This window comes from Chrysemys picta, chromosome 2 (assembly GCF_011386835.1).
Source record: "Chrysemys picta bellii isolate R12L10 chromosome 2, ASM1138683v2, whole genome shotgun sequence".
NCBI classification, from domain to species: Eukaryota; Metazoa; Chordata; order Testudines; family Emydidae; genus Chrysemys; species Chrysemys picta.
The window spans coordinates 116817325-116830117 of record NC_088792.1 but is presented as its reverse complement, the minus strand read 5'-3'; the positions used below and the strand labels follow the sequence as shown (position 1 = coordinate 116830117).

General features: G+C 41.7%; 1 protein-coding gene across 5 annotated transcripts in view; it reads right to left on the bottom strand.

Moving 5' to 3' along the window:
- The window catches only part of CEP72 (centrosomal protein 72), a 49852-nt gene that overhangs the window by 2706 nt on the left and 34353 nt on the right, over positions 1-12793 (bottom strand). For 4 of the 5 annotated variants that reach the window (XM_005296514.3, XM_065584059.1, XM_005296515.3 and 1 more), the window contains 2 exons: positions 8523-8649; positions 3229-3340 (listed from right to left, as the gene is read on the bottom strand). In XM_005296514.3, the coding sequence (XP_005296571.1) occupies positions 3229-3340; positions 8523-8649 (239 nt within the window). Of the gene's footprint in view, positions 1-3228; positions 3341-5889; positions 6005-8522; positions 8650-12793 lie in introns of all 5 variants that reach the window. The other variant, XR_255951.3, reaches the window with a different exon arrangement.

The window sequence follows — 12793 nt, the reverse complement described above, 5'->3', positions numbered from 1 at the left end:
CCATTTTATAAAGTCTTTTTACTTCCTTTCACATTTCTATTGGGTACTACTATTTCTTTGTAATTCTATTACGGAATAAGCTATTGTGAGCTATTTTTCCCCACTTTGAATGTATAAAAGAAGAGAGAGATTTTTAGGAATAATTTATGACCAAGTAAACATTCCTTAGCGGAAAGATTTATCTCAATAATACATTTCAAATAGAAGTGCTCTCCATATGAACAAGTTTGCCTTCATTGGCCTAAATCCTCAGCTGACGTAAAATAGTATTTTACATTACGAAAGTTCTGGCCAACTATTTTTTAGCCACTGAAACAACTATAAAAGAAGCTGTTGTGTTAATTTTGAAATCCTCATAACTGCCAAGATATAGACATACTGTATTATGTTACCTTATTATGGCAACCCTCCCCACTCAGAGGACTGCACAGACTCTCACCCCATATGTTCAGGACACCGATGGGCAAGACCAAGGATGTTTTGTTTTTCCAAATCCAAAATTGGGATTTATCAGATCCACATTTCATTTTATCTGAAGCTGAAGATTCCCCCCTAGTTTTGTCCCATCTCCAGATCATGTTGAAAGGAAGTTATACAAAGCAATCTTTCAGATATATACTGACATTGATTTTAAGAACAAGTGTCAAAAATTATAAGTCATACAAAAACAAAGTTTATAAGGGGAACTTTTTTTAGCATGTATGCACCATGCCCATTTCAAAATAAGGCCCAAATCTCATCTCCCCAGAACACAGAGAGAGAGAGAGCAACTTACTAAAGCACAAAAACACAACAAAAAGGGGCTGGGGTCATGCCCCTTCTATCCTCTCACCAAATGAGTTATTCTATAACTGGACAGAAACATTAATTTCTTATTAGTAGATCACATCACATATCATGTATTACAAGTTTAGAATATAAAACTGTTCGCTACATTACAGATCCTAAAAAGGTGACCATTTAGCGGCCAAGAGAACTTGTTTCAGGTGATTTATACTGGGGACAAAGGTCAGTCCCAGAAAATGCCAGACTTGGCTCCTAGCCAGAGTTTCACCATCAGCCCCTGGAATCCATAGTCCATCCACCACAAACGGAGTCGGTAGGTATATTTTCTTTAGTACTGACTTGAGTTAATCACAGTTCTGGGAGCGGATGTTTTTTAGCCTATCGCACCAGGACACTCTGACTCCAGCAAGTTGTGGTTAACAGGGAGGCTCTATGGGCTGCTAAAGAAGATTCAAATCCTTTGTGAGGGATGCTACAGCTGCATCAACCTCGTAGAGAGAATCTGTAGCTTCTGTAGAATAGCAGGGCCTGATTAAAATGAGTTGTTTCTATGAGACCCTATAGGATTTTTGCCACAGTATCTGCCACTGGTTTAAATCAGCCCACGTTGATCAATGGCTGAAAGTCATTACCATTGAACAGAAGGCCTACATTACACTGAAATAAATTGGTTGTTTCAAGTTCATCTTCTCAAATAGCATGTAACTACATCACAAAAAACCACACAGTACTCAACCCCTCCTCGCTGACTGTTTTGGCAGAGGGGAAAATGTTTAAATGGGCATGGAGACGAAGATATTTTCTGCTCCCAAGAGATGATCCCGCCAGAATATGGCTGAAACTTATTTATTCAATTCATAAAATCAGCCATCTAATCCCCTGGACACTGTACAAACATAAAACATTAGTAGGCCAGTGCGTATGGCACTTGGCACTGCCAATACCTCTGCCGCTATCTCTTCTGGCGATAAACAGCGTCCTTCAGATTCTAGTTCTCCCAATTTGACAGAGCACCACTAGTCACGTAATTAAAATAAAATAATTCATTACACATTCCAATCCTTTCATTCAAACAATAATAAAATAGAGCAATATTTACACCTTCATAAAACATGTCTCTAGTCTCTCTTGTACACAACCTCTCCAGTGAGTTAGCCCAAGTCAGGGGTCTCCTTTCAGCAGTGAAACTGGAGGCCGCTCAAGCTGTTGCTTAGCAACCCATCTGCTCTGTCCTGTCTTCCTCTTGCTGCCCAGCTATTTTCCTCCAGTGGGAGGGCCAGCCTCAATTTCTCCCTCTCAGCTAGTGTCTTTAAACAAAAATTCAGGATTTTCCCCCTGAGAGGTATGCATGCAGAGCACTAACATTCCATCTCAATTTATACAGAACCTAGAAGGAAATCCATCATCCTTTTTCTTCCCCCTTCTGCGAAAAATGATTGAGATCTAGCACATTACACCTCGCTGGCAAAATGGATGTAGTGCTGCATCAGAGAGGCACACAAGGCCTCCAACCAACTAATTCCAGAGGGTATCACAGCACACAGTACCAGCTTCAATGGGCAGATTGATGGTCACCTGATGGCTAAAGGAACAAGTAGAGAATGCACTTGCACTCCCAGAAGAAATCTGAAAAGCAGCAATGTAGTCATCCCTGTGTACTTTTATAAAACATTACAAGACAGACTTCAATCCCGCCCAGAGAGCCCTTCTCTGGTAGAAGTATACTTCAGGCAGTGGTCCTTATATAGGCCCAGGGCCTGCTTTCCATAGGGGGCAGGAATTCTACATTTTTGGGACTAACTCCATTAATTGACTTACAGTGTTAATTCAGACCCCCACCCACCCATCTCAATTTGTTGCTGCTTGTTATTTCTCAAAATTATGCACTAGTGGAGATGTCATGAAGCGGAATGGAAAATTTGTATCTGATCATTTTCCTTCTGTAATTAAAAATTTTAATTCATCCCATTCACCCTCCTCCAGGATAGTAAGTTATTCAACTTTCAACTGAGTATAAATCTTCACAGTTTAAAATTTGAAAAAACAAATGAAATATTTAAAATGTTGCTGTTGATTTAGTTTTATAGATTGTCAATTTAAGAGGTAGAGAGCTGGCTGAGCAGACTGGTTGCTAAGCAGCATCTTCTGCTGCCTCTGCCTCCACAGAACCTAAAGAACTCCGTACTCTGGACTAAAAATGTACTATGGAGCAGTAAGGAAATCATTATGTAAACTTTCCATTGTTGTTCATTAAATACTGAGACGAAAAGGCCTACTATGTTTACATTTTAAATGTATTGAGCATCTGCCACTCATAGTAAACATTTAACTGAGAAGCTCTGGTACATTAATATAGAATGAATTTAAAATTTCAAAGTACTCAATATGCCAAAGGGTTTCTTATGTAGTTTCTTTTATTTCTGACCAGGATCTTCAATATACCTGTGACTTTCCTGCAACATCTCTGTGAGCTCCTGAATCTGATCATAGTGCTGAAGACGCTGTTTCAAGTTGATGTTTTCACTTCTTAACTGTTGATTCTCGTTTTGCAGATCTAAAATTCAAAGAGACAAAATATCTTAAGGAGGCTACATCTCTCGATGAAAATTCAACCTAACCTCAGAGGGGTAAATATTGTACAGTAACATAAAATAAGACTGAATATTCACCCCTTGGATGAGACTTACAGTTGAGAGCCTGACCTTTTGTGCCAGTTAAAGATCCCAAAATATTCTTCATGAGCCTGAAGTGAAGTCAATGACAGGCTTTCCATTGATTTCAGTGCAGTTGGGTTGATCTCCAAAATTAAGGGCATTAAAGCCAGTGCCCTGGCCAAATTTCAACTTACATTTTAACTATAAACCTCCCCTTGCAGTCTCCATCTGGCTGGCCCCTGTGAATGAAGCAGGTCCAGCTCCCTTGTGCCAGAGCAAGTGTTCCCATTTTGCCAATTTAGGAGGGTGAGACAGCACCTGTGGGCTATAAAGGATCAGAGAGCGAGAGAGAGCTGGTGAATCAGAACCTATCAAGATGAGGGCAGGTGAGGGTTGCCTGGCAGTGAAGAAGAAGGCAGGTAAGCTGCTGCAGACTGTACATTTGGGGGTGGGAGAAGGCTGAAGGCCAGAAGAACAGCAAGAGGGATTTGCTGGGTGGTGGTGGGAGGATGAGGAGAAGGAGAAGAATAAGCAGAAGCAGCCTGCTGGCTTCAAGCCAGAGAGCTGGAGCCAAGGGCTAGAGAAGGTTGAAGGCAGGGGAGCAAATTACCTGCTGACATTTCCAGACCTGCAGAGCTGGACCCAGAAGAAAATGAGTAACTCAACCAGAGGTTAGGGGTCTATTACAGGAGTGGGTGGGTGAGGTTCTGTGGTCTGCAATGTGTAGAAGGTCAGACTAGATCATCCTTCACACAATCACGATGCTCCCTGGCAACGAAGCTCCCAGCAGAGAGGCTGTGGGCGTTCCCCCAGCTCTCCCTAGCAGGCACTCCACTGGAAAGGGTTGGGGGGCTGTCCTGGTGTAAGGTCAGGAGAGGATGGCACTGGATGGCTGGGACATAGTGAGGGATGCTGGACCAGTATGTTGCATGTACTGTTTTTACTATGGTGGGGAAATATGAACTATGGCTGTGGGACATTTGTAATAATTTATGTTCATGGGACTTTGGGAATAAGTGACCCCACAAGGGCTATTATTACACTTGGGATGATGCACTGAACTATTTCTGGGAAGTCTGAAGAAAGGAAACTTAAGCAGTTGCACCTGTCATGCTGTATCCTGCAGCAGGACAGCGCTCAGGTGGGACTGCCCTATGACACCATTGTAAGTTGTATTTTCACTTGCTGTTTTAAATTGTTTATAGTAATATAGTAGCTTGTTAAGTTTGTAAAGTGCTTTGGGATCTTCCAGGCTGAAAGGTGCTATATGAATATAAGAGTATTATGAACTTCAGACACATTTTTATTTCCCTAAGCCTAAAGTAATGCCTTCTGGTTAGCACCCCAAAATCTTCAGGCTCCAAAATGCCAATACAATGCATTATATTGGTGGGAGGACAGGAAGAGGATCAGGAAACGTTATTTTTATAGTTTTAGAACTAGCGATGATGAGCCTAATTTACTGCAGATCCCCCTTCTTTACAGATAAGGTGAATGCTGGGAGTGGCCACTCCATAGTTAACTTGGAAGCTAGCCTAACACATACCTGCCTCCCCAAACAGACTCATCTTTCTGTGATTCTGAAGAGTTATATGGCAGAGGGGGACTGTTTGGGTCTCCCAAATGTTGACTTTCAGACTTCTGTGGATGTGTGTGTGAGTGAAAATACAATTTTTCTAAAAGGAGGTATAATTTTAGTGAGTGCTTTTTAGCTGGACTCCACTATTTAGCTCTCAAGGTCCCTCCAGCCCTACACATCTATGATTCTCTAAAACACACTTTCAGATTTCTTTATTATTATTATTATTTTTCAAACTGAGTGGGGCTTTGTTTTTTGGAGGTGGGTAGGTGGGTGTTCAGGTAAATTATGTTTCCTACTCTTTGGTACTGAAGTAGGTAACAAGTAAAAGTGTCTAGATGAAAAAAGCATGAGAAATGTATTGAAGACTACTAAGGCTCAATAAGGCACCAAATCATTTTAAAAAGGGACTCTGTCCATCTTTTTTGGACCCAAAATGCAAATAACATAAAAATCTAAAGGGACAATTTATAACATTTGTTACTTAATAAATTACCATTGGTGTGTGCAATACAATCATCTGTAATAAATGCCCTCAGTATTAAACCGAGCAAAGGAAAGTTTCCTAACAGTGAGTACTAAATGGTGGAAACTGTGTCATGTAGAAAGTACGGTGAAAAGCACTGGTGAATGTTGTTGTAGTGAACAATGCTGCATTGACCAGGAAGGATGGACTGGATGATCTAACAGGCCTTTTTCACCAGTTATTTCTATGAGTTTATATATGTCTCTTCCTGATGGGATGCAGCTATCGTTGCCATATATGAGAATGTTTGTTTGCCTGAAGAGATGCTGATATTTGCTAATTGCCTGGTTCCTGAAAAAGTAAACGAGAGTATTCATTCAAATAAAAACTGTAAGTTTACTTACATGGCATCTGCAATCCTCTTCCATCATTTTTTATGAACATTTGTCCAAAGAAATTATGATTTTAATGTTCACAGAAAGGAAAAAGGTCACATTCTTCTGCAAATGTGAATTTGCGCTGAAAGCGCAAGAAGGAAGTGTGAAATTGCGTGACAGGTATTATCCTGGCTTTAGTGCTTTCAAGGAGGACAGAATTAATCAACGTGACAGTGGAGCAGACTCAGGCCAGGTCTACACAATAAACTTACATCGGTATAACAGTCGCTAAAGAGTGTGAAAAATCCATGCCCCTGAGTGACAGTTATAGAATCATAGAATATCAGGGTTGGAAGGAACCTCAGGAGGTCATCTAGTCCAACCCCCAACTAAATCATCTCAGCCAGGGCTTTGTCAAGCCTGACCTTAAAAACCTCTAAGGAAGGAGATTCCACCACCTCCCTAGATAACCCATTCCAGTGCTTCACCACCCTCCTAGTGAAAAAGTTTTTCCTACTATCCAACCTAAACCTCCCCCACTGCAACTTGAGACCATTACTCCTTATTCTGTCATCTGGTATCACTGAGAACAGTCTAGATCCATCTTCTTTGGAACCCCCTTTCAGGGAGTTGAAATCAGCTATCAAATCCTACCTCGTTCTTCTCTTCTGCAGACTAAATAATCCCAGTTCCCTTAGCCTCTCCTCATAAGTCATGTGCTCCAGCCCCCTAATCATTTTTGGTGCCCTCCGCTGGACTCTTTCCAATTTTTCCACATCCTTCTTGTAGTGGGGGGCCCAAAACTGGACACACTACTCCAGATGAGACCTCACCAATGTTGAATAGAGGGGAATGATCACGTCCCTCGATCTGCTGGCAATGCCCCTACTTATACAGCCCAAAATGCCGTTAGCCTTCTTGGCAACAAGGGCACACTGTTGACTCATATCCAGCTTCTCATCCACTAGGTCCTTTTCTGCAGAACTGCTGCCTAGCCATTCAGTCCCCAGTCTGTAGCAGCACATGGGATTCTTCCGTCCTAAGTGCAGGACTCTGCACTTGTCCTTGTTGAACCTCATCAGATTTCTTTTGGTCCAATCCTCTTATCTCTAACCCTCCAGCGTATCTACCACTCCTCTCAGTTTAGTGTAATCTGCAAACCTGCTGAGGGTACAGTCCACGCCATCCTCCAGATCATTAACCTCCAACCTAACACCAGTGTAGATAGCACTATGTTGATGGGAGGGCCTCTCCCGTGGACATAGCTACCACCTCTCGTGGAGGTGGATTAATTCCATCAACAGGAGAAGCTCCCCCATCAGCATATTAGCATCTTCACTGAAGGACTGCTGCAGTATTTTAAGTGTAGACCTCCGCTTATTCGTGCATTCATACCTGATTGGATGGGTTCCTTGGCTTCCCAGGGACTAGTGGGAAGAAATGGTCTTAGAAAGTATAAATGGTAATCCCTGTATAACTGGTGTTCTTTATCCCTTATCCCAGATTCTGGGCACTTCAATGTGTTGACACTAGACTGATGTCACTAGCATGTCAGGCCTTGTTACATGGTATGCCTCATTGTTGCCCTGATACTTACTCATGGGGGGGGTGGGGGCGGAGTAGAGTCTGTTAGTGGATGAAGTGCATCTTTTGTTTTGGCATACTGGAACTTTATTGATAGGGCCACCAGAGGGTATCATGTCACCAGGTTAATAGTAAGATCCATATCTTAACGCTAATAGACTTATTAATAAGGTTGCAGTCAGTGGACTTTAACCCATACTTATGTGTCCTTATTCTATTCTGGTTGGTCTAAGCAAATTTAGAATCTATGCTGGATGTGCAAACACACACTAAATAAGTAAGCATTAAGAGAAAATTTGTCCACTTTAAATGTGGTTTGACTGAGAAATTGTTGATTATATCTTTAAAACAGTGAGCTACATCCTCCGCTCTGCTGTTGCCCCTCTCTTTGAATCTCTCCACTGGCTTCCCCTTCTCTGTCACATCAAGCATAAGCTGCTTGTGTTCACTTTCAAGGCCCTTCACAAATCAATTACCATGTTACCTATTGTTCATTGTCAATCTGTTCATGCTTGCCTCTGATCAGCCCATGATGCCAGTCTCCACTGCCCATTTGTTAAATATTCAAATAAGCACCTTTGTGCCTTTTACCACACTGCCCCACATGCTTGGGAGGCACTCACTGTAAATGTGCACAAAGCTACCTAATTAGCTACCTTCAAATCCCCCCTTTGCTGTGATGCCTACAAAAAACTTGACAACAGGTAGGCTGCTGGTGTGCACAGACCAATGCCTATTATGCTGACCTAGGTTGTCTCATTGTTTCCTTGTACTCCTGTCTATATTCATCTATTGTCTCCTACTTAGTTTGTAAGACCTTTGGGGCAGAGACTGTCTTTTTGTTTGCTGTACTACTCCTATCATAATGGGGTCTTGGTCTATGTGTAGGGCCCTAGGCATTAAGGTAATACAAATAATAATTGCCATGGAAGTACTTGTGGAATGAGGTACTACTTGGTGTGAGTAAAGGCATCATGATCTGGCCATAATATACAAATTAAACCTAAAGGCAGAACACAGATATGGGTTTGCCTTTGACACAACAGTTATTAAAACAAGTGTTTTTAAAAACTCACCAGTAAGTTGCAAATGTAATGAACTAGAACTGTCTGCATTTTTCACATTCTGTTCCACATTTAACAGATGAGCTTTTAAGTTAGTGTTCTCTTCCAACAACTGGTCTAAACGTTGCTTCAAGATATCCTAGTGACATTTAAAAAATTAAGAAAAACAGAACAAACCTTAAAAAGGAAATTGATAACAACTGAACATTTTCCTAGTAAATTATTCTTTGAAAGTCTAAACATGATTTTGTAACACAGTAAATCATAAAGCAATCACTACTGAAAATGAAAAAGGCAAGACCTGGTATTCCTGATTTATTTTGTTTTCTGTAACTTGGTTCCATGGAAAACAAACATTACAGCAGTCATTGAATCACAATAGTCCAGAACTTGGGAAAGCCTGGTATTCCCCTGGATGGATTCCCAGGGGAATGATATCGACAGGGATCCAGATTCACAGCCTTTATGGTAACTGAGCTGCTGACTGTCCATAGCAAGAGGGATTTTCCAGATGGTGTGAGTCCATATAGTCACAATGGTAACTACTTTCTTCATGGGTCCACAGCTCACAGTGCTGTGATGTGAATTTATTTCACAGAGTAATTGTAACTGGCCATTACTGCCTTGAAATGGCAGTCTCACAGCCAAGCAGAAGAGACAACTTTTTGCCAAACTTATCCATCTTCCTAGATTCCTTGTCAGATGGAGTTGTTTTGGATTGCTCAGCAACAGCTGACGCTGCTGAAGATCAAGGACTGGATTAAGTCCAACCCCCTCCCCCCCCCAAAAAAACAACAACAACTCCATAGTGCTATTCACTCACATGGTATAATTAATCTGGCTTCTTGGCCATAAACTCCATAGCAGAGAATTGCTTGTGTTCTTTCATTTTGCTCTCAGGCACTGAGGACGAAGGTACAGGATGGCACAGGAAAGGAAAGACTCACAAGTAGGGAAGGAAGGTAGTATCCTGGACTGACCTACAGTGCCAAGTGAAGTCTTGACAGAATTATCCTGGTTGGCTACAGATCATATAGGAGGCTGTGATGGGACACACTGGCAAGTCGATTAATGAGGGCCTGTGGATCCATTTAGCCCCATCCAGCTACACCTGCAGTAGATGTCAGGTGTGGAGTGGAGTTAAATCAAATTCTAGCTCTGTTCCTGGCTGACCAGGAAGGGGAAGAGAGCTCTGCTTCTCTCTCTATGAAAGAAGCCCAGTTACAACCAAGAGTCTGAGAGACAGAACCATAAAAATGTAGGGCTGGAAGGGACCTTGACAGGTCATCTAGTCCAGCCCTGCCCACCAACTTCTTGCTGAGGCAGGACCAAGTATACCTAGAGTCAGACCATCCCCGATATGTCTGAATAACCTGGTCTTAAAAATCTCCAATGACAGGAATTCCAAAACTTTCCTTGGAAGCCTATTCCAGTACTTAATTGTCCTTATAGTTTAGGAAGGTTTTTTTTCCTGATATTTAAACTAAATCTCTCTTGCTGCAGATTAAGCCCATTACTACTTGCCCTACCTTCAGTGGGCACTGAGAGCAACTGATCACTGTCCTCTCTTGTAACACCTCAACTTGTCTCAAGAGTTACCAGGTTTCCCCTCAGTCTTCTTTTATCAAGACTAAAGATAAAGTTTAACCTTTCCTCAGAGGTCAGCTCTTCTAAACATTTCATTTTAGTTGCTCTCCTCTGGACTCGCTCCAATTGTCCACATCTTTCTTAAAGCGTGGTGCCCAAAACTGGACACAGCTGGGTCTCACCAGGGCCAAGTAGAATGGGACTATTATCTCCAGTGTCTTACTTACAACACTACTGTTGATACACCCCTGAGTAATATTAGCATTTTCTGCAACTGCTCATATTTGAGATGCACTATGACCCCCTAGGTCCTCTTCTGCAGTTCCACTGCCTAACCAGTAATTTGATTTTGTAGTTGTGTATTTGATTCCCCCCGCCCCTTCTTAAGGGTAGTACTTTGCACTTGTCTTTATTGAATTTCATCTTTGTTTTCAGACAAATTCTCCAATTTATCAAGGTCACTTTGAATTCTAATCCTGTTCTCCAAAGCGCATGCAACCCCTCCCAGCTTGGGGCCATCTGCAGATTTTATAAGCACTCTCCCCACTCCATTTTCCAAGCTGGGAGGGGATGCAAGCACCTTGGAGGACAGGACCTCATGATGGCTGGACAAGTCTTCCACCAAATGGGATGACTGGGCCCAGGGAAACTGATCAAAAGGAGTGGCTGTTTGAAGACAATCCCTGACTAGAAGGGCAGAGTCCTGCTGAAGACTCTCAGATGACCCTGTTTTGAGTTCTTAACTCTTAGGACTTGAGTGCCTTAGCCAGAGGGCTAAGGCACCCCTGCATCAGATCCTGTGAGAGGTGGCAACTGACTGTCAGAGATCCACACGACAGGATGCGTTGTGTCACAAGGAGGTACCACTGAGGTGGGAACTGTCTGAGGGTACGTCTACACTGCAATTAAAAACCTGCAGCTGGCCCCTGGCAGCTGACATGGACTCACCGGACTGGAGCTAAGGGGCTGTTTTAATTGCAGTAGACTTCTGGGTTCAGACTGGAGCCTGGGTGCTAGCCTGGAAATCTACACTGCAGTTAAACAGCCCCACAACCCAGCCCCCTGCAAGCCCAAGTCAGCTGAGGGTGTCTAATTGTAGTGTAGACATACCCAGAGAGGCCTAGGACAGAATGGCTTAGGTGTACACATCACCTGATAAGACTAGATATCTACACTGGATCTTGTTCAGAACATGGGAAGTGTATTCCATTAAATGGAGACCTCACTTGATACCAAAAGCCTCACCCAGTCAGAAAAATCCTCTGGGGTCAAAGGGAAATGTTCAGTCACTATGCATGGAGCAGGTGATGGACTAACCAGGGAAGGGACCAGAAGATATGTTACTACATGGATTTCCCATTCCTCTTGAATGTGGAAAGAGTAAGTTATGACTGTGATATCTAATGCAATAATGGCCACAGAGGAGTTGCAAAGCCACTTTGCTGAACAGGTGAGTGTTCCTTCTGTCAAAGCTAGGACCAACATTCAGGCTGCATGCTGGAAGGCAGGATTTGGGTCTTAGATCTCAATCTTCCTCCACCTATAACGCCTTAAGCAACACCCCTTTTTCCTTCTGAGACCCCAAAATCACCCCATGTTTCTTCCATTACCCCTATATTCCAGAATTCATTGTGCTTTTAGCAAAAAAAAAAAAAAAAAAAAAAACCTCCAACACCCCCCCCCAATCTCCCCAAAACCCCAAACTAAAGCAAATCTATGTGCAATAATAAATAAGAACTTAATTTAAAATTCATTGTGCCTTACTGAGCCAAGCAGATATTTACCTTCAGAAAACAAAGGTGACAAATGGCACACTTTAAAATATATCAAGGTACAAATTATGCACATTGAGAACTTTGAAAATTGCCTAGTCCTGAAAACTGTACACTCAAACCTTATTACTGCAACCATTTACATTCAGGCAGCTAATTTTACAACCACGCAATAAATATTTTAACATCAAGTTTAGATTATATAGAAAACAACTCTTGTCATGTGGGGGGGGAGGGGGGAGAAAAGGAGAAGGGTTGGCAACCTACTTTTGGATCATGAGCCCAAAATTCAGAACCATTGTTTTACGAGAATAATGGAACAACCAGGAATAATCCACATGGATTCACAAAAAGAACACATTCAGACAAACCTGAATGCTTTTTTGATGGAATTACAAAATTAAAGGGATGAAAAAGACAGATATTTGGATTTTAGTAAAGCATTTGATACTTAAAATAAACTGAATTAATAATAAGAGTATGGGCACTGTTAAATTGGCTGAAAGAAAATAAGTCTCTTCTAGATTCTATGAAAAAGCTGCCCAGTGTGTATATACACAGTGGTCAAGCTTAAAAATGTGTCAATTGCCATAAATTACCTTCTTTAGTATAGGGAGTACTGCAAGTATTAAGCATATGGACATACAAGAAATGCCACAAACATCAAAGTAACATTATCTAGGCAAAATTGGAAAGATTAGGCATGATCACTGTTAAATCCTCAATTTAATAGGCTGAAAGCCTATCATAGTATTAATAATTGGGGGGAGGAAAGTGGTTCAATCCCTCTAAAACACACACAATATATTTCATAAATATAAAGGGAACTAGAAGTTGTTTTTAAATTTAGCAACTATTTAGTCTTGGCATCAAAGTATTTCACTTGAAGAGGAAAAAGAAGTTGATACAAGCTGCTTACACAGT